We start from the raw sequence: 26,631 nt of genomic DNA on the forward strand, positions 1-26,631 counted from the left end.
TCCATCCAACATCCATCCATCCATCCATCCACCATCCCGCCATCCATCCATCCATCCATCCATCCACCATCCCTCCATCATCATCATCATCATCCATCCATCCATCCATCCCTCCATCTACCATCCCTCCATCATCATCATCATCATCCATCCATCCATCCATCCATCCATCCATCCACCATCCCTCCATCATCATCATCATCAATCCATCCATCCATCCATCCATCCATCCATCCCTCCATCTACCATCCCTCCATCATCATCATCATCATCCATCCATCCATCATCCATCCATCCATCCATCCAACATCCATCCATCCATCCATCCATCCACCATCCCTCCATCCAACATCCATCCACCATCCCTCCATCCAACATCCATCCATCCAACATCCATCCACCATCCCTCCATCATCATCATCATCATCATCATCATCCATCCATCCATCCATCCAACATCCATCCATCCACCATCCCTCCATCCAACATCCCTCCATCCAACATCCATCCATCCAACATCCATCCACCATCCCTCCATCATCATCATCATCATCATCATCCATCCATCCATCCATCCATCCATCCACCATCCCTCCATCATCATCATCCATCATCCATCCATCCATCCATCCATCCACCATCCCTCCATCATCATCATCATCATCATCCATCCATCCATCCATCCACCATCCCTCCATCATCATCATCATCATCATCCATCCATCCATCCATCCACCATCCCTCCATCATCATCATCATCATCATCATCATCCATCATCCATCCATCCACCATCCCTCCATCATCATCATCATCATCATCCATCCAACGCCTTCAAAGCTTATGTCTTCTATGTTGTGAGATGTGATGATTCCTGTGCTGAGGTGTTTTTTTTCTGTTCTCAAACTGATCTCCCTGTTGGAGCTCAGTCTGGGGGGAGTTCTTTTTTCTCCTCGTCTTTCCTCATGTTGTGCATTTTCCATTGTTATACCTCTCTGACCTGTCTTCCCTGTGATGTTTGTGTAATGTACATATGGTCGGAAGGGTGAGATGGCGCTGGCACGGCTGGCAGCCTTAACCCAATTTCCCTCGGGATGAATAAAGTATTATCAATCAATCAATCAATCAATCATCCAACATCCATCAACCCAAACATCCATCCATCCATCCACCATCCCTCCATCATCATCATCATCCATCCATCCATGCATGCATGCATGCATTACTTAACAAATATTTTAGAAATCTGTCAAACAGTTGTTTAAAACAACAGCTATATTATTATTTATTAGGAAGATAAACTGAAACTACTAAAATGTCCTTATTCACACATGATAACCAAAGAATAATATGCATTTTTTAAGGCCTCAATTTCCTTGATATCAGTATTGTTTTAAGTAGTCTTCCTTCTGTTTTGGTATCAAATATTGAAGAGTTCCCAGCTGTTCCTAGAGCCTCATTTCGGATGAAACTTTGGTGCGATCCATTGTTGAATCCACTAAATCCCAGATCTGATCAACAGGGTTCAGCGGGAGTTTGAATTGGCCCGTCCTTCAGTCCCAGGACTCCAGCTTCTTTTTCCTGCTCAAAGAGTCTCTGCACAGCTGTAAAGAATGGTTGGGGTCATCATCTTGTTAGTTAAGAAAAGACTGCATGATGCACCAAGATGTGGAGCTGGTGGTCCTTGCTCAGTGTGGGTGTGGTGTATCTAGCATCCAACGTTCTCCATTCAAAGCAGACATAAACCAAAGGGTTCAAACTTGGACTGGTCCATCCAGAGTAGCTTCTTCCAGTCATCTACAGTCCGGTGATGCTCCCTGACAAATCTGAGGCTTTTCTGGATGAATAATGGCGTCTTAGCAGCTGCTTGTTGGTTGGTTCAGTCGTCTGCTTTTACTCACACTGGAGACTTTGTCAGACTCTGATCTCTGCCTGAAGGTCAGCAGTGGACTTCCTTCTGTCTCTAGTATCTAAATTCTTGAGTTTCCTGACATCTGCCTCCGTCAGCCTGCGTTTGCCGCCTCATCCTCGGTGCATTCTCTAAGTACCCGTCTCTCCATCGACTCTGAAGTGTACTCGACCGCACAGCGAGAACACTTCATGTCTCACGCTGTTAGTCTCAGAGAGCGTCCAGCATCACGACGCGCTGTAACGTCCACCCTCTCCTTTACAGTCACTTCTCTTTTTACTGCTCGGAGCAAGAGCGAGACGTCTCAACCTGAATTCATTATAAGTATTCTTTAGTAATCAAAGACTATTAATCACTAATTCAACCACATTTTTCTGCTTTTTTTAAATCCATGGAAACAACAGCAATAATTATATTTTAGAATCAAAAACATTATTTAGATTGAAGAGTTTGGACACGCTCTTGGATCAGCTGTTTCAGAAATATAAAGAGTGATTTCGGTAATTACCAATAATATTGATTTAGGGCAGCTGTGACTTGTTTGATGAACTTTATTGACAGCGATCCAAAGACAAACTGGGCACTTTGGGTTCAGATGTGCCGGTGCTGAAGGTCTACATGTTCCTAGAAACGCAGACGCTGAACTTTTCAGTATGAACGTGTTTACGATCCTCATCAGTGCGATCACCGCCCTACCAGTTTCTGTTCCAGTTATCGTTCTGGGGTTCTTGGCAGAGGTGGACGTGCTCAGCCGGTTAGCGCTCAGCTGTTTGAAAGGAGCGACGGTTGAATCCTGACCTGACATATGGCTGCCGTGTCTTCTTCCTCTTTACGGCTATCAGATTAAACTGTGCTTGACCACGCCCCCCATCAGCTGATTTTAGATCTAACGCTCAGTTTTCCAAATCTCTCGCTGGATCAGCAGCTTTAACATACGTCTGGTTAGAGCCCTGCACATCTCTGCTTCATGTTTTCACGTCCAGTGAGCGTGGTGTCCTAGTGCCACGTGTGAAGAGGACAGAAACTCAACGAGTCCACATAAAAAAATAAAATTCTAATTTTCTGTGAATGAATTGGCCCGAGCCACTGAGCTGAATGTGTTGATCAGAAAGTCACATATCACGGAGGTGGACAGTCTGGTTCTTGCCAGGCTTAGTTCGCCCCTCCTGTGAGGGTGGATGATGCTGTTATCTACCTGTTGCAGCGTGCTCAGTCTCACCTGGGTGGCACTGGCGGCTCGGTGAGAATCATGTTTTTTTTAGTTTTCCAGTGTCTTCAATGCCCAACCACTTCCTAACACTCCAGCGACCCAAACACTGAATCATGCTCGCTGGTGACCCTGCAGAGGCTCGCTGTGTTACTGGTGGGCAGGAGTCAGAGTGCAGCGAGCTGCTGAGGAGCTCGGTGGAGACGTCCGTCAGAAATCACCTTCTCCTGAATGTCAGGAGGACAAAAGAGAACGTGGTCGCCTTCCAGAGGAAAACAACTGCAACTAACACTGTGAAAACATGGGTGAGGAGCTGGAGCCATCACTGGCATCTGAGTCAGCTAGGGTCAGAGGTCACTGAACAAACTGCTCTCCATCAGGGAAAGCATCACAGCTGCTCCCCTCCTCACGACCGAGGCAGCCACAGAGCGCTTCAGTTATTCTCACTGCTATAAACCATACAGTGACAGGTGAACACACACAGACACACACACACACACAGACACACACACACACACAGACACACACACACACACACACACACAGACACACACACACACACAGACACACACACACACACACACACACAGACACACACACATGCGCGCGCGATCATGAAAAATTCAGGTGTGTCAGATAAATAATAAAAGTCAAATGAAAGCAATATCATACATTATGAAATTTCTCATGACAGTTGTCACACGGCAGGCAAACACACACACACACACACACACACACACACACACACACACACACACACACACACACACACACAGGGCTCCATCAGAGCAGCTCCCAGCGGTGCACAAAGCACTTAGTCCTTGTCGCTTCAGTCATCCATCAGCTCGTCCATCCATCTTCCGAGAGCGCTCCGTGGATCTCGACCAGCTCCGCTCAGATAATTATGCAGGAACGCCACAGGAAGTGACCCGGTGTCAGAGCAGTTCAGACCACAGAAATATTTCATTCCTTATATTTACAGATGTAAAGACGTTTGTGTGTTTACAGGCGCCTAAAGCAGCGCTCCCTCTTTTTAAACCCACAGAGACCGGCTCTGTGACGAGCAGATGAGAGAGTGCTCTGGTGCTTTTTCCATCGAGTGCTTCAGTTTTTATTAGTAATCACTTTAAAACTGTTAACCAGATAAGTAGACAGTCCAATCACATGACCCCGTAGCAGCAGCAATCGGTGACAACGGGAAGGAAAAACTCCCTTTTGACAGGAAGAAACTCCAACAGTTGGAGTGAGGAGAAGAGAAAAGGGGAGACAAGGACAGATCAAAAAAGATGAAGGTTAATAACGTGAAAAACATGAAGTGTGAAAAGAAAAGCCCGGTGCATGATGGGTAGTCCCCCAGCAGCCTGAGCCTGTAGCAGCATAACTCAGGGCCACCTGTCAGCAGCCTGAAGGCTTTCAGGCAGTTTTTACATGATGAGGGATGAGAAACACGAGCTGCTGCTGCAGGAGTCCCACTCTGTTTCCTCTTCCTGCTTTTGCTCTCTGAATGTTTCTGACTTTGAGCATCGTTTGTGTGCAGCGAGTCGTGATGTCACGGATGTTTTTAATGACAGACAAACCAAAATAAATATTAATATTACATTTGCAGAGTGAAGTTCTGAATATGCATTGTGTTTTAAGGGGAAAGAAATCACCATGGTTGTTGTAAATTTATGTCTTAGCTGATAAAGTATGAATGCACGACATCCTGGAAGAAATCACAGCTACTTTTATTCCACCCGCGTCTCCTCGAGTGCACTCTTGTTTGTCCTGCCGCCTGCCGCCGGGCGGGGAGACTCCTAACAGGGTGGGACAGCTCTGCAGCACTCCTAAATCCTGGAGGAGCTGGAGTGACTTTCACAGGTTACAAAACTGATGAAAAAATGCTTTTATTGCCTGAACGTCAGGGGCCACGTGCATCACTCGGAGCATTCGGGGACATTCATACCGGACGCTCTGAAGTGTCGGCGCAGCGAGACCACGAAACCTGATCCTGGTCTGCAGACGCGTTTGTGTGCGCGTACCGTATCGGTGTACAAAGCAGCTCGTGTGCACGGCGGACCGCCTTCACGTCACTTTAAAGTATTTGCTGTCAGACTCGGTAAATGTCTGCGGCGCACATCTGCTATTCCTGTCTGCTCGTCTGTCTCTTCTGATTTCTGTCTCTGTCTGCCTCGCTCTGTCATCGTCTCCACTCGTCACCGTGACTTCCTGTCTGCTCGCAGTTTGAAGCTTTTCTTTAACTGATTATTTGGCCTTTAAATACTGATTCCAAGTTAACTACCATATACAGTCCTCTTATCACACAACACTGTGCTGCACAGGAGCCGCACAGTTTTATATTTTCTACGGTGGCCTTGAGCTGCAGCTCTCCAGCTGTGTGAAGGTTTTCAAACTCCTTCTTTGGACATCAGCTACTTGAAAATACGCTCCGTGTGCAGAGACGTGGACCCATCTGCAGAACGCAAAACAGCTTTATTGCTGAACAGAAACCAGGAACTGCACTGAGCAGACTCTAAGAAATCACAGGAAACAAAACAGACGGGACAGCTGGAGGACACTGAGGGCTGGAACACACCTGGGAACTCAGGTGAACTAAATCTACCTAACGACACAGAACAAGCAAAACTGCCTCACACGAGACAGGAGACTAACAAAATAAAGCAGGAAGTAACGCACAGCGAGACTCAGATTACGACGCGTGAGCGTGACACCAGGACTGGGGACAGACAGACTGAAGACAGAAGGATGCAGAGCTCAGACGGACGACAGCAGGGAGCCTAACGGAAGCCTCTGATTGGCAGAGGCTTGGTGTTTCACACAGCACCAGTGCAGTGAAAGCAACCCTGCAGAGCCCGGACCTCAACATCACCGCAGCAGGGTGGGATCATCCTGGCAGCGAGCACAGCTCACAGTAATCACATCATCAGGACCCTTCTGCTGAAGTGAAGCCAGCTCCCAGTGTTTCCAGCACAGACCTGCTCTGGTTAGTCACCGTCTCACTGAGAAAGCTCTTGTTGACACTGAAGCTCGTTTGATTGGACTTAAAACAATAAAAGGATCTTTTCTGAGTGAGACTCATGAATCCTGATTACACAGAGGCCTGACTGTGGCTGTGACGGCTGTGAGTTTGCAGCGCCGTGCCGAACCCTCCTCCAAAATACGCTCCAAACATTTTTAGAGAACGATGACCTCTGACCTCTGACAGCAATCGTGGTTTGAGCGTGCACACTGAAAAATCATGGAGCAGGACACCTGGCCGTGTTTCCTGTTCTCGGAATGAGAACATGCCGACAATGCTCACTAATCAGGAGGTGATGAAAGGCTTAAATTACTAATACTGCCCTCGGTCTGCGTTTGGCGACGTCTGAGCTGAATAAGCCCGACAGCTTCCTCTCCGTGCGCCGAGCACCACCCAGAGCAGTCGGCCCTGTGCGCTCATGTATTCTATCGAGCGGTCAAGGACGAACGGCGACTTTAACGCACGCTGCGAAGTGCAGCAGCAACACCTGACGGTGTTCAGTGTTCCAGAGAAATGCAGCCAGCTCGGTTCCTGAGAGGTGGAGGAAGCTACAATATGTTTATGACTGCTTTAAAAACATGAAGCTGTTACTCACCATGGTCGTCTCAGCAATGGAGCCAAAGCTGTTGATGAAAATGTTACAGGAAACATTGACGGGAGGACCTGCCGAGAGACAAGGACATACGTCAGCTTCATCCTCCGCCCACCTCTTGTGACTGGTTTGGGTGTATGTATACCAGTTCAGCCAGTAACAGTCAGTCTACGTCTGCTTGCTTACACTGCTCTCTAAACCTGTGTCTCCTTCCTGTTCCACTTTATGCCTTGACTCCAACTTCTGGGGGAAGCTGCCAACAGCTGCACAGGACCAAGTCCTCATAGTCTCCTCAGAACAGCGACTCCCACACTCGCTCATCACTCATCCAACCCGTGGATGCTCCACCCACTCAGCTCCAACATGAATCATGAATTACTCGTGTTAGAGATAAATCTCAGTCCTGCTCTCGAGACCTGCACCTGAGGTTAAGTGTGGGCCTGTGTGTGTGTGTGTGTGCGTGTGAGCGTGTGTGCGTGTGAGCCTGTGTGTGTGTGTGTGTGCGTGTGAGCCTGTGTGTGTGTGTGTGCGTGTGAGCCTGTGTGTGCGTGTATTCATATCTTTGTGGGGTCCTGGTCCCCACAAGTTTGAAGGCATCTTTTAGACTCTAAATGTGGTTTAGTGTCAGGGTTACAGTTACAGGTTATGGTTAGGTTCAGGGTTATGTCAGTTAGACGTTCTCACTAAGATATGAATACTCGACATATGTGTGTGTTTACACATTATATATAGAGATACTAAAACGTTACTTGAGTGTATGAAGGATTACGTGTTTTAACTTGTGCCTGCAGCCGTTGAAGCACAGCCGTGGGGCAAGCACTGCAGGTTTGGGCTGAACCATGAAGCATGCATCCAGCACGTCTGCCTCCGTCTTAGCTGCACAGCAACGGGTGGAGGAATGTGTGAAAAGAATTGCAAGTAGCATCTAGTGATCGTATACTGGGCCAACCAGTTGTGGTTTACATCCTCTGTCTGCTCTGATGTTCAGGAGCTTTGGAGGTTTTAGTGAACCTTCTGAACATTTGTGCAAACTTTTGTTGCAGCACATACATTCATGTTCTCAGAAGTGCTTTTTTAAATCAAAATCACTGTTTTTGTATCTGAATACTCTGTAATCTTTACTTCAACAGGAAGTCCCGCCTTCACCTCCATGTTCATGTCTCTGCAGATGTGTATGATGTTCACATAACAGAGAAGACGTTTGTGCTTCTCACTCATTTGTAGGAGGATGAGCGTCCTCCTCCGAGCTTAGAAACAAACACAAACACCCTCTCTGATTGGTGGAAATGCGCTCTCCAGTAATATTATTTATTCTCTTTGCAGCAGTCGCTGTTAGAACGGTTTTTGGACATGAACTAATGTGGAGCGCATGAATAAAATCAGGCGCTGTGTGTGTCCTAACGGTTGTGGCAGCTGGGTGTGTTTCTGGAGGTGACACGGCTGCAGGTGTTTCATAATCAGTAATCATGAATGTTTAGCCGGCTTGCTGTGAAGCCGGAGCTGCAGACTGCACGTGGAGCTGATTCAAAGTTCAGTCACGAACGCTGGGAGCCGTCTGCATCAAGCAGCTCGGCCCGTGACGCGTGAACACGTTTCCTCACAGGCCAAACGACTTCCTGCAGTAAACACGGACGTCTCTGTAGTTACCTTTGAAGTTCGGTCTGATCCGGGCGTCGTAGCCAGAAGTCCTCCCCATCAGTTTGTCCAGGAAGTCAGAGGGAGACATCGGGACCTGGCGTGTCCTCGCAGCATGGTCCAGCTCCTTACACCGAGCCACGCTGTCACTGAAACACAGCACACGTCATGGTCACGGCATCGTCACAGCACGATGACTTTACTTCTCTGCCAACATTAAACGCTTACGTTATAAATCTGACTCCACTTATTGACACTCGATGAGTATTGGACAGCAGATTCAAACACGCCGAGGACGACGCCTCCAATAAGCTCCCTCCACAATAAAGTTCAGTCATAATTCAGTGCAGCGACACTCAGCTGAACTGTGGGAGTCGCTGACCGCGTCACTTCTGATCAGCTTTCACATAAAAGCTGACATTTGTTCTCTGACCTTTGCAGGAAATGGTGGAAACCACAAGCTGTGGAGCGCTGTGAGCGTCTGAAGAGCGTGTACGAAAGGATCTGACCACTCAAACGTCACAGACACAGACGAGTCTGCAGTGATGACACAGCAGCTGGTCCAGATGTGTTTGTGGGAATAAACCAATCAGGCGAGCCCAGAGTTAACATGTTCACAGCCTGATACAGGAGCAGACTAACTACAGCTTTGACCTGGTCTTTGTTTTTAACTCAGTTTAGTTTGGTTACTTTCAGTTTTAGTCTTTTTAAGTATTATTGTTTTTCGGACTTATCACAACAAAAAACAAACATCAGGTCCATAAAATCATCATCGGCGAAGCTGTGACAGCAATTTTTACCACATGAAGAAAAACTAAAGGCAAAACTGTGCAACCCCAGAACAGCTGTAGTTAGCTTTATGTCTGATTGATCTTAAATAATCAGGCCCCATCTTATCTTAATGACCTTGTAGTACCATATCACCCTATTAGAGCACTTCGCTCTCACACTGCAGGCTTACTTGTTGTTCCTAGAGTATTTAAAAGTAGAATGGGAGGCAGAGCCTTCAGTTTTCAGGCCCCTCTTCTGTGGAACCAGCTTCCAGTTTGGATTCAGGAGACAGACACTATCTCTACTTTTAAGATTAGGCTTCAAACTTTCCTTTTTGCTAAAGCATATAGTTAGGGCTGGACCAGGTGACCCTGAAACGATCCAACATTTACAGGACAGGAAGTAATAATGATAAAGAAATAATTCTACTGTAAGTAGTTTTAAGTAGCGTGGCCCCGCCCCTCCCTGAGCCTGGTTCTGTCGGAGGTTTCTTCCTGTTAAAAAGGAGTTTTTCCTTCCCACTGTCGCCAAAGCTCTTGCTCATAGGGGGTCATATGATTGTTGGGTTTTTCTCTGTATCTATTATTGTAGGGTCTTCACCTTACTGGCCTAAAGCTAACAATTATTAGTCTAGTTTTTAAGTAAAATGTAGCTAAAAGTTTTATTCACATCTAGTTTTAGTGAACTGTAAAATTCTTGATCTATAGCTTCAGAACATCCGGGCATGTATTTATATAACTCACCTGTTTAAATCGTATTAAGGCTTAAAGTCTGGATTATTAGGGGTGTGGCCTCTTTGACTGACAGGTGGATGGTGACACAGGTAGCTGTAGCTGCTAGCTTCACCTCTACTGGACCTCTGGATGTGTTTGTGCTGTTGGAGCGTTTTTAATGGCATCATGTGACCAATAACATGGCTGCTGTGAGGTTACTGTAGCAACAGAGTGTCCAACAATTATATTACAATTTCAAAGTGATAGAATAAAGTCAACAATTCACTGAATTACTGAGTTTATTATGTATTTATTATGCATGTGCACACTTAGAGCAAAGCTGCTCAGTGCACTCCTCTAACACTGCGTGTGATGTGTGTTGGCTGATGAGCTGTCCTCTCCTGTAAGTGATGTATACGTGTGCTGCAGACCCATTAATGTCACAGGATATCGTCATGTTAATCACAGTTAATTACAATCATCACCGCTAGCATTAAATTAACACTAACTATACAGATCTGTGGGTGTGTCTGTGTGTGTCTGTGTGCGTGTGTGTCTGTGTGTGTCTGTGTGTGTCTGTGTGTGTCTGTGTGCGTGGGGCGAATGGGTAGTAGCTTCTAAATGCCAAGGTAAAGCCTGATGATCCTGAAACTGCTCCTGTGCATGTGTGTGTTTGTCAGTTGGGACAAGAGGGAACATATCCAAAAATAACTCTGCACACAACATGGGTCATACTGTCTAACACACACACACACACACACACACACACACACACACACACACACACACACACACACACACACACACACAGCTACATCCAAGTGTAGTTTCAGGATCATCAACCTTCACCGTGGCATTTGGATTAGCTTCCATTTAGCCCAGCGGGGACGAAGCTTCCACAGTCTCAGAGACACAACGTGGTTGTTTACCGTGGGTTCGATCGCGCTTTCAGCTCCTCCAATAAAAATGCTCTCGCAGCAGCAGCGACAGCAAAGACATGAGGACAAACAGTTTGCAACTCATTCATTTGAAATGAGCTGAGGGAGACGAGAGCAACATTTAGACCTCAGACACAAAAAGAAAACAGCAGAGTTCAACTGCACGCAGCAGCAGGTCAGCAGCCTCCTCTCACTGTTCAGTCAGGTCACGTAAATCACAAACTGAGGCCGACCGTATCATAGCTGTTTGCAGGAATAGCTTCTTTAATAACTTCTATAATAGTTCATGCGACATTAAAGCACCACATGTCAGCATTCAGGTAGCGTTCACTGAATTTATACCAAACAGCTGCAACATGAAGCCAAGCTGAAGCACCTGCAGTTCCTCTGATGTCCACCAGAGGCAGCAGGGAGTCAGGCCCATAGACGCCCATGTTAACAGCACAACTGCACCAACACGCCGTCTAAGGCAGAGCTACAGTTTGGCGCACCATTAAATTCTAGGATGTTAAAGGATGTTAGTGACCAGCAGGTATCTGTGTGGCATCATACCTGTCAGCCAGGTGTGATGCCTCCAGCTGCAAATAAAACCAACACACCAAAGCTGAGGCTTCAGTCTGAACAGAGATGAAAAACATCATGTAGGGTGTGTGTGTGTCTCAGGTCCATCAGGGGCCGTCTGACGGTGGTAACTTATTACATTTCTCGGTTCCTTGTCTGCACGCCAGCCTTCCAACATTCAGCTGTGGATTGAAGCCACGCAGGCTAAAGATGGGAGAGCACCCAAACACTGTCACAGGATGGTCCTGTTTTTACAGAGACAGAGGTGCATTAAACCCAAAACTGTGCACGTGCCCACAGGCGCTGCAGAATCATCGTGTGACCCGGCGTCTTTCTTTGGACGGTACCGCTAACAGTGACACGCTCAGCTGTCGGCTTGCAGCATCTTCAATCAGACGTTAAGCTGCTTAGGTTGCTGTAGCGATACCTCTCCCAATCTTTGGTTCTGCTCGCCTCGCCTCTCTTCACAACTCCTCCTCTCACCATCTCTCCTCCTCCTCCTCCTCTGGCTTTCTGCTGCTTTGAAACACAACAGGACAGTAACAAGTGATGGAGACGGGCACAGCATAAGAGCTGATCCTTATCAATAATGGATGAGCCTTTAATCTGGAAGTACGCAAAAGGAACCTCCAGGGAGCAGCTGAATATGTTTACTGTAATTCAGACAGCATTCATTTAAAGTGAGCTGCTCAATAACTGGCACACACACACACACGCACGCACGTGTGCGCGCACACACACACACTCTATTATACTCTGAAGCTCGTCTGTGAGCTGGACGTCGCTCTGATCGACGAGTCCTGCAGCTGGTGGAGATTCAGCCAATCAGAAACACTCCCTGCTGATTATACTGACCTGTTACTCATGCATCATGACACGGGTTGCACATTTAACCGCAACCCGAAAAAGTTGGCAGAATGTGTGAAATGTACAAATAAAATGATGATGTATGTAATGATTTGAAAATTCCATCAATGGGAATTAAAGAAGCAGAATTTTAAGAAAAATATGAGCAACAAAAGTAAGAGTTACTAAAAATAAAACAGCTGGAGGGACATTTTATCAGGTTGGCCGTAATCATAAACAGTTATCAGGTATAAAAAGAGGCGGAGCTTCTCAGGAGTTCACCAATCTGCAAAAAAGGAACAATTTCAGAATAATGTTCTTCACTGTGAAAACCATCATCGACCATCATGACGTCAAAGGAGGAGTCTCTGTGCGCGGGGACTAACTGAAAGCACGCCACCTTCAGGCTTCAGGCGGTACTGCTTTACAAACAGGATTCTGTGATGGAGATCATACATGGCCTCAAGAACACTTCCAGAAATGAGAACTTTTCAGAAAGCCTGACACTCGCGTCTCTTTCTAAGACACGAGTGGCTGCAGCCACATGGCAACAGCCTCCATGTGCCACAAAACCCAAAGTTTTACACGCAGAGAGCTGAGGGAAGAAGAAATCCTGCATACATGACGTAAACCTTCCTGCACCTGCTGGTCACAGAGGCACTGAGCTCATATTGATCCCGCCCATTAATCAGCTGACGGATTATGGTCAGCTGCTGGAGATATCCTTCTGTACCTGGCAGCGTTGGAGCTTAGCGTGCACGCCTTGTCTGTATTTCTGCCCAGTAAACAACCATACGGTGAAATGCTGCAGATGTTTCTTATGGAAGCAGCAGCTCTCACAAACCCCACAGGATTCAACATCTGCACTCATCTGGACATCCTAACGACACGTCACCCGCTCTCACCCACCACGATGCTAAAAAGCGTCCTGGTGAGGATCGGTTCGAAGCGCTGACAGAATTATTTATAACTAGCTCTCTGATTATGCAACAACACGGCTCCGTGAAGCCGACACAAAGAGACAGAGAGAAGAGGCCCTTTGCATCTGGCCGCACCGAGCGCCTGCGAGACCTCGACTTATCCCTCCCATTACGTAACGCCCCGTCTCCGTCAGCACGGCAGGAGAGACACCTGCAGCGAGACGGGAAAATAACGTTGACGACAAACTGTCAGTAATCCGTCATCCCGGTGTGCAGGCTGTGAAAAACAATGAGGACTTCAAAATCTGCTGACTCGTGATTTTAAGAGTTGGCAGCACAAAGGTGCACAAAGGGCATTTCAATTTATTCTAGATTGAAATGACAAAGTAATTATATTTACCTACAAACGCTCCAGGACACGAGAATAAGGCAGTAACAATTCAAGACAGGAGGAACAATTATACTGTAAGTCATTTTAAATAACTTCCACAGTTTCGTGGTTTGATACTGCACGATGGGCAAATTCTGTTTGCTTTGATTCAATTCAATGTTATTTATACAGCATCAAATCACAACAACAGTCGCCTCAAGGTGCTTTATATTGTAAGGTAGACCCTACAATAATCCATACAGAGAAACCCAACAATCATATGACCCCCTATGAGCAAGCACTTTGGCGACAGTGGGAAGGAAAAACTCCCTTTTAACAGGAAGAAACCTCCAACAGAACCAGGCTCAGGGAGGGGCGGGGCCACGCTACTTAAAACTACTTACAGTAGAATTATTTCTTTATCATTATTACTTCCTGTCCTGTAAATGTTGGATCGTTATCTCACTATATTAGTGAACCTACAGGTAAGGATTTGTAGGTAAATTTAATTACATCATAATGTCAGCTAAAATACAGTGACACCACTATGCTTTAAGAACTTTTCGTAAAGCGTATTTAAAATGTGCCCAACACAGTGAACCTGACAATAATCTGCTGCGAGCACCTTAAATCTAACTGAGTGTGAGTGTGACACAGTCATGTTATCATGTTTTGATAAAATCCCAGTCTGCAGTTCCTCTGGTGTCCACATGAAGCGCGAGTCAATCCCACATCTACATCCAGCTACAGCAAGCCTTTCTTTTCTGTGTTCACTTCATCCCATTTGGTATTACTGTCGAGTCTCCAAGTTACCATATAAAGCACCCTGAGGCCACTGCTGCTGTGATTTGGTGGCATGTGAATAAAGTTTATTTTTTAACAGCACTCCACATTATATTTGTTCCCTTCGCTGCCTCTTCGGGTGGTCTCACACCCAGAGGGTTGCATAAAGACAGGAAGTAAAAACAGGTGTCAGAGAAACGGCGACGCTAACGCTGAGCACGGCGAACAAAACCAACTCATCCAACAAAGACGACAGGAACCATCAGAGAGGAAGAGAAAGGACGAGCGTGTCCAGAGCAGCGATACTTCCAACATAAAGACGAGCAGAGGGAGCGGAAGAAATGAAGGCAGAGTGCTTTGGTTTGAAAAAGAAGGACAAAGAGTGCAGGCGGCATTCACAGAGGCGCCACTCCGAGTACCGACTCAGATCAACTCGCGGCCCTTTAAACTCTGAGCGCTCCACGCCTTCCTGCTGATGTGTTCACCGCGTCTCTGACCTGAGCCGACCCGAGCTCGAAGCGTGGTCGTCAGACTCTTTGTTATCATGTTGCTGAAACCAGTCGAGGGTTTAGAAATGATTTAGTGCCGTGAATCTGCTGCTGACGTCAGGCAGGTCCCACAAACACCAGAAATCACTTCTGTGGGTGTCTCCTGCACGTCAGCGGAGACGCAGCCGACGTCCGAGCAGAACAACAGCCATCCTGCACGGATGACTTCCTTCATGCTGAGGAACAAACAAACTGGGCCGATGTTCGGCCTGAAATATGAATGCAGGTCTGTCTTCTGCTTCACCTGCACATGACTTAATTATGGCGTCCTTTTAGCACTTCTGTGTACAGTCAGCTGGTTCTTCAGTTCTGCCAGCACTGCTCTTCAGATTCTGAGTATCTGATCGCCCTGTCATTTACCACAGCTGCAGGCTATTTCTGACCCGCCCACCGCAGCGCGAACAGCTGGATTGGCTCCTCTAGGAGAGCTGGCCTCTGAGCACTGACATTGATAAGCACCACTACAGTATTCATGCAAAATTAGAGCTCATCCTCCAATAATCACGAACCTGCCAGTGCTCGAGGAGCGTGTTTGTGTGTTACAGCCGCCATCGTACACCGTCCTCAAACTTCCCAGCCATGCTGCCTCTTTCTAGTAGCAATACCAGCAAAGCCACATCTGGTTGGTTAATATTTTAAACTGTGTGGCGCTCCACTCCAGAGGTGCATTACTAAGCATCCTGATAACCGCCGAGCGTGATGTAAACCCTCTGAGCTCTGCGTTATCTGGCTGAGGCGTCATATCTCCCCTGTTCTTGATAAACACTTGATTCTTCATTTTCCATAAAAGTCATTAAAGGTAAACTTTTATAAAAACATCGGTTAGTTTGGTGAGTCGCGAGTGTATCAATAAATATGGGACAAACCAGGAGGAGGGGCTTACCGAGTCATGTGACTCGCCTCAGTTTGTTTTGGGGGAGACGGCGTGGAAGCATGCGTTCCTCTTTCGCATGCTTGCGTCTGGCCTTCTCGTAACTCGGGCCTCACAGCCACAGAGCCGGTCTGACGTGATTGTGAACCGAGGCGTCTGCAGACACTTGACCCCGCTGCGAGGTGAAAACAGTTCCCGCCTACGCTCCTCTCTTCGTGTCTCTCGTGTTAATTTGAAGCCTCTCTGGTCCGTTTGCCGCTGTAGAACTTGTTCATACTAATTAGCTGTTAGATGAACACGTACGTTCTGCAGCTCCCCCTGGGGTCTTTTCTGGCATTACAGCCGAGGACAGCCGGTGCCGTGACAGGGACGGGGTCGACTGCTGCCCTCGGCCAAATGTTCACTTAGCGTAGAGACCGCCCCCTCCCGCCGCCCGCCCCCGTCACCACGTACACACAACCAGCCGCAGCACTATTTAACTGCGACATGCTTCCTTCAGCAGTAACAAGTGTTGTTTCACTCATATTTGTCATGCAGGTCACGGACACACACACTCATCACTGTTATACCCCACACTCAGGTCCCTGTAACCACCGGTGGGTTGTGACTCCGGTTATTCCCCCAGTTTCACTCACTCGTAGCTGGGTCATGACCCACGGGTCATCTACCAATCAGAAGGTCAGCGGTTCAATCCCCGGTTCCTCTAGTCCACGCGTAGGAGCATCCTCGGAGAACCCATAATTTCACCCAATGCATCGTGAGCATGCGGGGGTGGGCTAGGTCAGAGGTCACTGAAACTGTTTGATATTGATTCTCTGACATTGCCAATAATCCCATGTGCACTGAGCAGTCTGCTGCGATGAGGCGAGAGCTGAGCTCGTCCACAGACTGTGGGTAACAGCAAGGCAGGGCACAGGAAACGAGCTTCTCTGCACAAAACCAAACAATCCCTCCTGCACACGCTCAGCTGCCACTGCAGCTTTTGGAGCCATCCTAAAACTTCAAGGAGCTTCTGCATCATCTCTGTGCCTGTGCCTCTTTCTGACATGCACTGACGACATGTAAATGTGTGCTTCACGTCTGAATGTGCATCCTGATGCTGTGTATTAATATTTACTGCGTTTGCAGTGATCATAAAATGGGATGGCAGTGATGTTTTTTAGCCACAGCCACAAAATAAGTCTTTAAATGGTTTATTCACCATCAGTGAGCGAGTAACCGGCACAAAGCTACGCTGACACAACAGACCAACATCGACCACTGGCATCTGGAAATGTCACTGGAAATTATTTAGCAACAGGCTGTGATTGGTCACCAAGGACGACATGTGACGTGGGTATGTTTGAGGAAACTCGGTGGAAAGGTGAAGAAAGGAGGAAGCCATTAGGTCTTTGTTGGTGTAGATAGACTCGGGGCGTGTACAGGGCGCCGGCCTCGGCAGAGGATGTGCTCCTTCGTGTTTTTCATTAATGTAATCATGACAGCTGCTCTCTGATTAACAGGAAACACACATTAAAAGCTGGGAGCAGCGTTTTCTGCAGCACGTCTGCAGGTGAAATATGTTTCATCGTGTTTGGTGCCATCTACACGCAGATGATCTCATTCTGTATCTGTGTATATTTGCATCTTTGTAGCTGGACTGTTGAATTATGAACTCCCAGGAGCTTTGAAATGGGAGATAAACACCGACTTCATGAAGTAGCTCTGCTGCAATTCCCCCGTGCTAATGCAAGAGATAACCCGACGTGGAGCCTCGGGAACGGTTTCTGGAGTGTCGACTATTTTCCTGTGACATCCTCCTTGGGCTGACATAAACCATCATGACATGTTTCTGTATGTACACTTAGAGCAGTCTTTGAAGCAAGTATAAAGTACATATTAAGAAGCATGTTTAAGGGAGAAAAGCATAAAGTCAGAACAAACGTAAATAAACTTGACATTTCCACGGGGTGTGATGATGGACGAAATCTGAAGCAGGAACCTGGGAATCATTCAGGACATTCATCGTGTCCTGTAGCTCAGCTAATGAAAACATGAAATTCGGCCAAGCTCCCCTTTAAGGTCTTCTCCTCGTGCAGCTTTGCAGCACTTCTGCATTTCAGAAGCTGCCTGAAGAGTCGATCACACGTTAGTGAGGTTCTATCTGAACCCTGAGGCCGTTTTCTTAAACTGGACGGAGAAGCTCACGGAGAAGCTCACGAAGAAGCGTTGCGATGCATTACAGCAGTAAATATTCTGCTTTATTGGCTTGTTGACTTCAGTGGGATCAAAATGAACATTCAGACTCGTTACCGTCACCACAAACTCAGCAGGTCGAGAGCACACACGGACGAACTCACTCGTCACCCGTGTTTGAACGTCAGCGCTGATTCTACTGTAACATCTGCAGGAGACGATTCAGCTGAACTGTAGCACCATCATCATCACCGTCATCATCATCATCATAATTTAGATTAGTTTAGCATCTTTCAAGAGGGCCAACTACAATTTATGAACAACAAGGTCCGAAGGTGTTGTGGAAGAGGTGAGTTTTGAGTCCAGCGATGAGGCGTTGTGGAGTTCCAGTGGGTGGGGGCCGCCCCACCGAAGGCTGTGTGGATGGGACAGGAAGCAGACCCATGGCAGAGGACTGTGTGTACAGGTGCAGCAGGTCAGACAGGTGCTGAGGGCCGGGTCGCTGACAGGTTTAGAAGCGAGCAGAAGGGTCGTATATGTGATGTGGTGACTTGACCACAAGTCAGTGGAGATCTGTGAGGGTGGGGGTGACGTGACCCCAGGGCTGAGTGCATGTTGGAAACCTGGCAGTTGAGTTCTGGAGCCTCTCCAGGGCTCTGGTGCAAAACCCAAACAGGACAGTGGGTGGTGAGCAAGTTGAAGGACGTTGTGAGGAACGGTGTCAAAGGCTGAAGGACCAGGATGTGGCCAGAGTCAGCAGTAATGAGAAGATCATTGGATGGGTGGACACGGCTCTTTCCTGAGGAGAGGAGGGTTGGAGACCAGCCGGCTTCTTGAGGACGGAGTCACTGAGGGGGTTTGAAGCTGGGGGGCACCTGACTCTGTGCATCCACTCACCTGACAGTTTCTGGGGTTTTTGGTGACACCAACACGATCTTCACTCACTATCAAACCCACTCCTTCCTGCAGAGTTTATCCTTTCACTCAAAATGACACTGAAGCTGAACTGAAGCTACACGGGTCAAACTGGAAGAAGTTCAGAGGTGTGGAGTCGGGGAAGGTTTAAAAACACGCCTCATGCACCTAAAATGTTCCAGAACATAATTTCTTCTTATTTGATTTCTTTCACATCAGTATTTTTACAGTTCAGTTAATAATAATGTGAGCGGCGCCCTGACGTGGACGTTCTGCTGTGTTCTGGGTGGCTGCAGTTTGTTAGTTAACTCTGTGGGTTTTTATAAGCTCGACTGCCCCGGTGCGAGATGACAGGGCCCATTTCCATCATATTTAGGCCTCGCTAATGTAAAGCAGTGACACGTCATCCGTGTTTATATACAGGCTGTGAGTCAGAGGAACAGCGACACACTGTCACTGTCAAAATAACACAGAACAGCTGTTTTAATGTTATTCTTCCCGACAGCTGGACTGAAATTACATGATGACTTCCTGTGTTTGTATTAGTGTTCAGGCCACCCTGACCTCCGTCCTTTTCATCCATCCATGCAAAGTTATCAGATCTCTGTGCGTCTCGTGGAAAAGATGGACGTTTCTTTTCCAGTATTTGCATGAAACACTCGGAGTGCAGAAAAAGTCATCGTGACCAAAGCAAAGCACGGAGGCTTGTAACGGAGCACGGAGACAGCAGCGAGTACTGAAAGATTAAAGAGTCTGCTGGAGTCTACATGTTTACTGCATTATGCAGGAAATTTATGGAAATTAAGGAAAATGCTACTCAATTCCCTGAAACAGCTTTTACAGTAGTGGACATGTCAGTGTAAAGTGTTCCCCTTGGTCGCCCACAGAGATGGCGAAGGTAGAAAAACCTGCTCTAATATTTCAGCCTCTGTTGTGCGATATTAGGCAGGGAGGGAAAAAGACAAAGCAGACCTTTGGGTATTAAGCAGGAGCGACGGCCCATCCAGCGCTCTTGAATGACAGACCGTAAGCCTGTTAAACTTTGTCTCTGAATCCATCCGTGACCCTGTAAGAAGATTTACCGCAGCTTTGATCTCCTGTGTTCAGCCTTTTATGCACAGCTCGCACAAACTTTTGGGAAACCGCCATTGTTTTCATTCCAGAGCTGATAATAAAAAATGCAGAGAAGAGTATCTCCATCTAAAAGTTGGCTCATTAATAAAGGATGTGAGGCTTCGGGAGGAGGAAGAGTCGACGTGACAGAACAGGAAATCGCTTTAGTATCAGTCGGCCTCAGCCTGACTTTACAGGAACTATTTGTGGTTTCAAAGACAAAATCTCACGAGCCTCAAGTTTCACATCGCGGAAGGCAGATCCACTGTAAATCCACAGGATCCACCAGAACCAGGAGCTACACTTACACCAATATCAGTCATGTGATATCCATTATATCCATTATCCAGTCATGTGAAACAGCAGCCCATCCTCACAGCTTCCATAGGGAGGGTGAGGACCAGCCAGGCACAACAGTGAGCAAAGCTTTAAAAGCAGAAGCTTTGGCAGTTTGCAGCTCTGCATCATTCTAATGTGTTCACACCATGCTGCAATCATGCCAAAGAGCTCCAGCTCAGACTCTACAGGCCTCAGTTAGCACGCTAAAGGTTAAAGTTAAAGCTGGTTTGGAAGGGCTGCAGGAGAAAGCCTCTTCTCTCTGGGAAGAACACGGCAGCACGGCTGATGTTTGCAGATGTTTGTCCATAAAGGATCACAGAGGATCGAGCTGCTGCGACGGTCCAGTCCAGACCTCAGTGTGTGACCCTCAGACAGCCGTGCATCAACCTCAGTGAACTGAAGCAATGCTGTGAAGACGCGTGGGTGAAAATCTGTGTCCATGTGAGAGATGGAGAATAAAACCGTTACTTTAGGTTATTGCTGCTACAGGAGGCTCTACGAGCTGCTGAACGAGCGGAGAGCGTCAAAGCATCAGCCACAGCTGAGGCGTGGCTCATTCCCAAAGCTGTGTGACCTCAGGCCCAGTTTGCACACATCAGTCCGGTACAGGCTAACCGACCGCATGATTCAATCTTAGACTGAAGATTAAAGCTTCAACATCCTCTTCTTCCTCTTTCTGTAACCACTGCCCCGCTCATCAGCCCCGGTATTCTGATATTTCTTCAAGTTAAAAGTGCTTTGAGTTTTTGACACGTCTCTTTAAATGTTTCACAATAAAAGCCTTATTAAGAAAAATATGTGAAACACAGAGAAGCTTTTAATCTGAAACAACCACAGGAAACACTGAGTTTGTATAAACAGGGTAATTTAAATAACACGACCAAAGGAAAAGAGGCTGTAAGGAGGCACCGTGCCAGCTTTTACCCACTTTTAAGGTGGAATGGTTTTAACATGTTGGTGCGACTCTTGACACCTTAAATGTGGCTCTAACCTTCAGTCTGCATTTACTCGATTTCAGTCAGAATAAACTGAATGTGAATATTTTATTTCCTGTCTGAGGGTTGTTCCGGTCTGCACCGTGATCATGTGACACTTCAGAAACTCGCCGATCTTCAGGCTCAGCAGGTTTAAACAACAGCGTGACTCCTTACATCGAGAGAGAGAGATGGAGGAAGGGGATAATGAGCTGAGATTAACGGTGTAAACTTACAAGAAATCAATAAAAATGAAGAATCACCATTGAAGACTCAAAGTCATAAATATGTGAGGGTTACGTGCCGGCCTACAGCAAACCTGGACACTGATCCAGGACCAGTACTTCGGTCTTTAAATAAGTGAAAAGGCAAATAAACTCTGAGCTCCTCATGTGCAGCCACGCTGAAAGCTGAACGTGAGCTCGTTCCCTGAGCTCAATCATCGAGGCTGCCGGCGATCAGGATGTTTCTGCTTCTCGACAGACGTCGCTGACCGGAGGCTGGCTGACAGGAAGCCATCAGAGCACTGACGGCTCAAGCTTCTGAAACCTCCTCTGACTTTGTTTCCCTCGGACAGACCTCGCTCTCTGTGTGAGCGACGTTTCATTCAGGAGCGCTTCCTGCAGAGCGAGGATGGCCTGTGAGCGCGTGCTGTCAGCGGATTGGCTGGAAACTAACTGGGACTGAATGATGAGAGAGTTTAATGAGTCACGCCGGAGCTGAAGGACTGACCCAGTTGGTGAGACTCTGCCCCTCAGAGTTCTGCCGGGTCACGATCAGTCACATTACTGTTTGGTGCTATTGATCACTGTGCCTAATTATCCAAACAGGAAGTGAACAAACTGTAAAGCAGACTCAAACCTCGTCCTATAAAAGGAGTCATTTGTCCCACGGCTGTCCCTCGAGTGCACGCTCTGATCCCTGCATGTGTGACTCAGAGATGTGATCACATGATCGTGGACTCAGCCAGCAATGAGCACATGTTCACACCACAGGACGGTAAAGAGGCCATCATACAGACCGTATAGATACAGACACGCGTCAGCCTTGAGCAGCCTGCCCTCGCTCCCTTGCAGATTAAAACAGTAGCTGTGAGATTTTCTGGACAGAATTTTAGGGGCAGTGTAGGGGCGTAGTCAGGGCGCCACGTCTGCTTTTTGACGTGGTTCTGTTGGCTTGATCACAGTTTGCAGCTCTGCGTGTGAAGCAGCTGCGATGAGGATCAGCACCTCCCAGTCTGAGGCCGCTGCTCTAAGATGAGGAGTTCAAGTGTTTGGGGTTCATGAACGAGGGGAGGACGCAGAGTGGGACTAACAGCTGGACCTGCTGGTCTGCCCCCACTTATCACCACCAGCTCTGCTGACTGACCACATCAATGAAATCTGATACGAGCGACACGTTTTCACTCTCGGAGCGTCGTCAGGGCTCAGAGAGGAGCTGAGGCGTCCTGGTGCCTCCTGAGTGAGGAGCGTCTCAGAGAGGGAGCAGCTTAGACTGCTGCCTCCACAGCAGACCCACAACAGGATCGGGTTACTACTAATAACTAACGACTTTACCTGTGCAGGTGATTAAAGCTGTTTAAGTGCAGCACTCTCTCTGTGACACATTACTGGACTAACAGCTGCTTCAGCACAAGCATCATCACGCGCACGTGCTCAGCCACTCCAGGCTCCTCAATCAGTCAGCTGTCACGTGACACATGGGCGCGAGCGGAGGCGAGGGTCATTCTGCCCACGCAGTCACTGGTAACCCTGATCCCAGTTACGACTTCGCACAGAAAACATCAGCGATAAAAATAAAACTAAATAAATATGAAATGAAATGAAATAAAAACATTAAAATAAATGCAGCCACGTTTCTCACACATGAACATCTCAAACACAGTTTGAAGTTCAGCTCCATCCTGAAGCACCTGTGACTCCAACAGGAAGTCCTCAGCGTGCCTCACACAGGTAAGGGGGGGTTGGGGGGGTCGTACCTGAGCAGCAGCACTACCCTCCACGCGAGCAGGCAGCCCGCCGCGGACAGCGTCCTCCTCCTCATGCCGGTCAGAGCCTCGCGCTGCTGTCCTCGCGCCTCTGGATGCTTTCAGCACCGCGAACAGCGCTCGCGCTCCAACTGTGCTCACACGGCACGCGGGGGAAAGCTCACGCACATGCCGGAGAAACGGAGCGCGCTCCGCTGGGTCCCATCACCGCGGACAGCGCGCGCAGCTGTGCAGACCTGCTCTGGGCTCGTTCTGTGCCCTCGCGAGGCACGGGGCACCAAGCCCCGCCCCCGCTCCGGATTACGTGAGTGGCAGGCAGCTCGACCAATCGTGTCTGACACCAGGAGCCCGCGAGCTGCAGCCAGAGTGGCGTCTTTACCGCTCTCATCTCCGCCTGTATGTGTCTACGCCCCTCCCCCTGCTCCTCCTGCCCTCCTCTTCCTCCTGCCCTGCTCCTCCTCATCTGCTCTTCTTCTCCTCTTCCTCCTCCTCCTCTCCTCCCCTCCTGCTCCTCCTGCCCTCCTCTTCCTCCTGCCCTGCTCCTCCCCTCCTCTTCCTCTCCTCCTCTCCTCTCCTCCCCTCCTGCTCCTCCTGCCCTCCTCTTCCTCCTGCCCTGCTCCTCCCCTCCTCTTCCTCTCCTCCTCTCCCTCTCCTCCCCTCCTGCTCCTGCCCCTCCTGCCCTCTTGTCCTCTTCCTCCTCCTCTCCTTCTCCCCTCCTGCCCTGCTCCTGCTCCTCTTCCTCCAGCCCTCCTCCTCTTCTCTTCCTTCTGCCCTGCTCCTTCTCCTCTTCCCCCTCTCCCTGCTGCCCTCCTCCTCCTCTCCTGGCTCCATCTGTCTCTGGTTCATCGTCTTTCTGCTCTGCTGAGCAGGAGTTTGGAGAACCACATGTGTCTGTGATTGGCGGCTGTGTGGAGGACGGCGCTCCCGTGTGGAGGACGGCGCTCCCGGGCGCTGGATGGAGGCCATGGTGATAATCCCTCAGTTATGACTTCACGTGTGGAGTTTCAGCTGCAGGAATAATAAACATGATTTTAACATGTGGAGGTATTAAAGCTATTTTGTTTTCCTTGTGAGGTCATCAGAGGTTCAGGTGATGTCACGCTTGTAGCAGGGCCTGGGTGGATGAATCTACAGGTGTGCTTTAGGTGTGGCAGACTTCTTGGGATGTTGTTGGGAATGTTTTTATCCTGGATGCTGAACACTGGTAACACTCAGGTTACCTGAGGAGTGGGTGGGAACAGATGTACTGAACCTTCACTCCTCCTCCTCCTCCTGCTGCCTCCATTCATTTCCTGAGCTGACTGAACGACCCAGAACGTGGCTGACTCCTCGCTCTGCGCTGCACGTGCACATGTGACACTGATGGGATGATGAAGGTGCTGAAAGCGAGAACATCTTTCAGGCACTCATCATCATGTTCACACTAATGTGTATGAATGAGACATCAGCGCGGTGACACTTTTAACGCACTCCTTTCACCTGCCCCTTCATCACATGGTCCATGCCCCCGGCTCTCTCAGCGTCTGCAGCACCACAGCACGCTTTACCTTCGAGGGGTCAGAGGCCTCTTCATGCTCACAGGTGAGCCTTAATTCTCCATTTGGGCACGAATGAAACTGAATTTCCAAATCAAACATGTTTTATTCAGAATGAAATTAGCTTGAGAACATAAACCCACCAGAAAGGTGTTAACAGAGCAGTAACACGGGCTTACGATCCAGCACGTCGCCCCCTGCTGGTCATTATGATGATTTCAGGGTTGAGGCTTCGGCTTTCAGTGCGTGTGCTACGCTTCTTCTACTTCCAAAGAACTCAGCAGCCATGATGACTGACTCCAGCTCGTGCTTTCACTTCATTCAGTTTGAGAAACTCAAGGAGTTTGTAAAAGATCCTCCTTTCGCACAGCAGAGTCACAGTCAGAAACACGGACACTCAAAGCTCACATGTCATGTCAGTACCTGGACTGATCCCACTCCACTTTCACCACATCTATCATGGATGACTGCAGCCTGTCAGACACATCCTTTACATCACCAAGAACTTTTTATAGCGTCGCCAGGAGCCCAATAAAAGTCAAATCATTGTGGCTGGAGCCGCCGGCCCCCTCAGACCTCCTCAGCCCCCTCCACCCCCACCTCCCCCTTTCTCATAGTAAACATCCCGAAGGATGCGCAGCGCAGCAGCGAGTCCGTGCAGCAGATTACAGCCTGTGGAAGACCGGACTCTCCAACGATCATGTGATCTCACCTGAAGAGAAACAAGAATGAAAACACCGAGCCTCAGGTCCAACAAACACACACACACACACACACACACACACACACACACACACACACACACACACACACACACACACACACACAGCTCTGTTTCCAGCATATGTCCAATAAAAGATGTCAAATCTTTTTGTTTTCAGGTGTAAATACAAAAATCTTACTTGATTTTCTTCACAGCCTTTCTTTACGACCAGAGCTGAATATGATTTCACATCTACACACAAAACACAACTACACTAATAATAATAATAATAAATATTAAATATATTAACAAGAGAAGCAGGAAGAAGCACACTGTTATTTAAACTCAGCCCACACTGTTACTTCCTGTTTATGTTTTCATAAATCTGTTTTTACAATGTGCTGCATATATTTGTTTTGTTTACATATTTGCACACATACATAGAAACATATACGTAGAAGCACGTGTTCTTTCTTGCACCTTCCAAAAAACACATTTTTGTACCAGTTTTCCATCTGAGTCATGTTTCAGTTCATCGCTGATCACCATATAAAGCTTGAGTATCTACACAAGTTGAATGTTATTTTATATTTTGTCATATATTTTTTAAGGCCTCACTGTGCTGTGAGCCTAATGGAGCACAAACAGCACACAGCGTGACGGAGCTGTGAGATCACTGCTGGTCAGAGCGACCCACTGGTGGTGATAAACAAGAGCTAGAGTCCCCGACTGTCCAGAGTTCACCTGCAGAGTGACATCATGAGTGGGTTTTATGGATGGAGCTGAAGACATCTGGCCGGGCAGCTCGTCTTCTGCCGTCCTCGAGTCTGCATGCTTCCAGCAGATTAAATAGCAGGGAAGAGTCTGTCAGCTTTCAGTGAACTCGGCGTGTAAATGGTGAATGTACAGAAACCTGCTCCATATACAGGAACAGCCTGACCAGCCACTGATGGTGTAAGGGCGGTGTCGGCTACTGTCAGCTCCGCAGGGGTTCAGGAAGTACAGCAGGTCACCTACTCGTTGGAAGGTTGGTGGTTCAATCCCCATCTACTCCAGTCTGCATGCCAAATATCCTTGGGCAAGAAACTTAGCCGAAGCACTTGGATAGAAAAAAAGTGCTTGTGTGAATGAGGCGAGTTGTATAAAGTGCTACAAAAGAACCATTCCTCTTTGGGAATGTGACCTAAAGACGAGGATAAACTCCATCTA

The 26,631-nt window shown here is 47.9% G+C and overlaps 1 protein-coding gene across 2 annotated transcripts in view; it reads right to left on the reverse strand.

Moving 5' to 3' along the window:
• The window catches only part of glra3 (glycine receptor, alpha 3), a 48,503-nt gene extending 25,066 nt beyond the window's left edge, over positions 1 to 23,437 (reverse strand). The window contains exons 1-3 of one of the 2 annotated variants that reach the window (XM_063477097.1): positions 23,176 to 23,433; positions 8,373 to 8,509; positions 6,729 to 6,796 (exon numbers count right to left, since the gene is read on the reverse strand). In XM_063477097.1, coding sequence (XP_063333167.1) covers positions 6,729 to 6,796; positions 8,373 to 8,509; positions 23,176 to 23,240 — 270 coding nt within the window. In that variant the 5' untranslated portion in view covers positions 23,241 to 23,433. Of the gene's footprint in view, positions 1 to 6,728; positions 6,797 to 8,372; positions 8,510 to 23,175 lie in introns of both variants that reach the window. The other variant, XM_063477096.1, reaches the window with a different exon arrangement.
• Positions 23,438 to 26,631: the final 3,194 nt, after the last annotated feature.

The sequence above is a fragment of the Pelmatolapia mariae genome, linkage group LG6 (assembly GCF_036321145.2).
Source record: "Pelmatolapia mariae isolate MD_Pm_ZW linkage group LG6, Pm_UMD_F_2, whole genome shotgun sequence".
In the NCBI taxonomy this organism is placed as follows: Eukaryota; Metazoa; Chordata; class Actinopteri; order Cichliformes; family Cichlidae; genus Pelmatolapia; species Pelmatolapia mariae.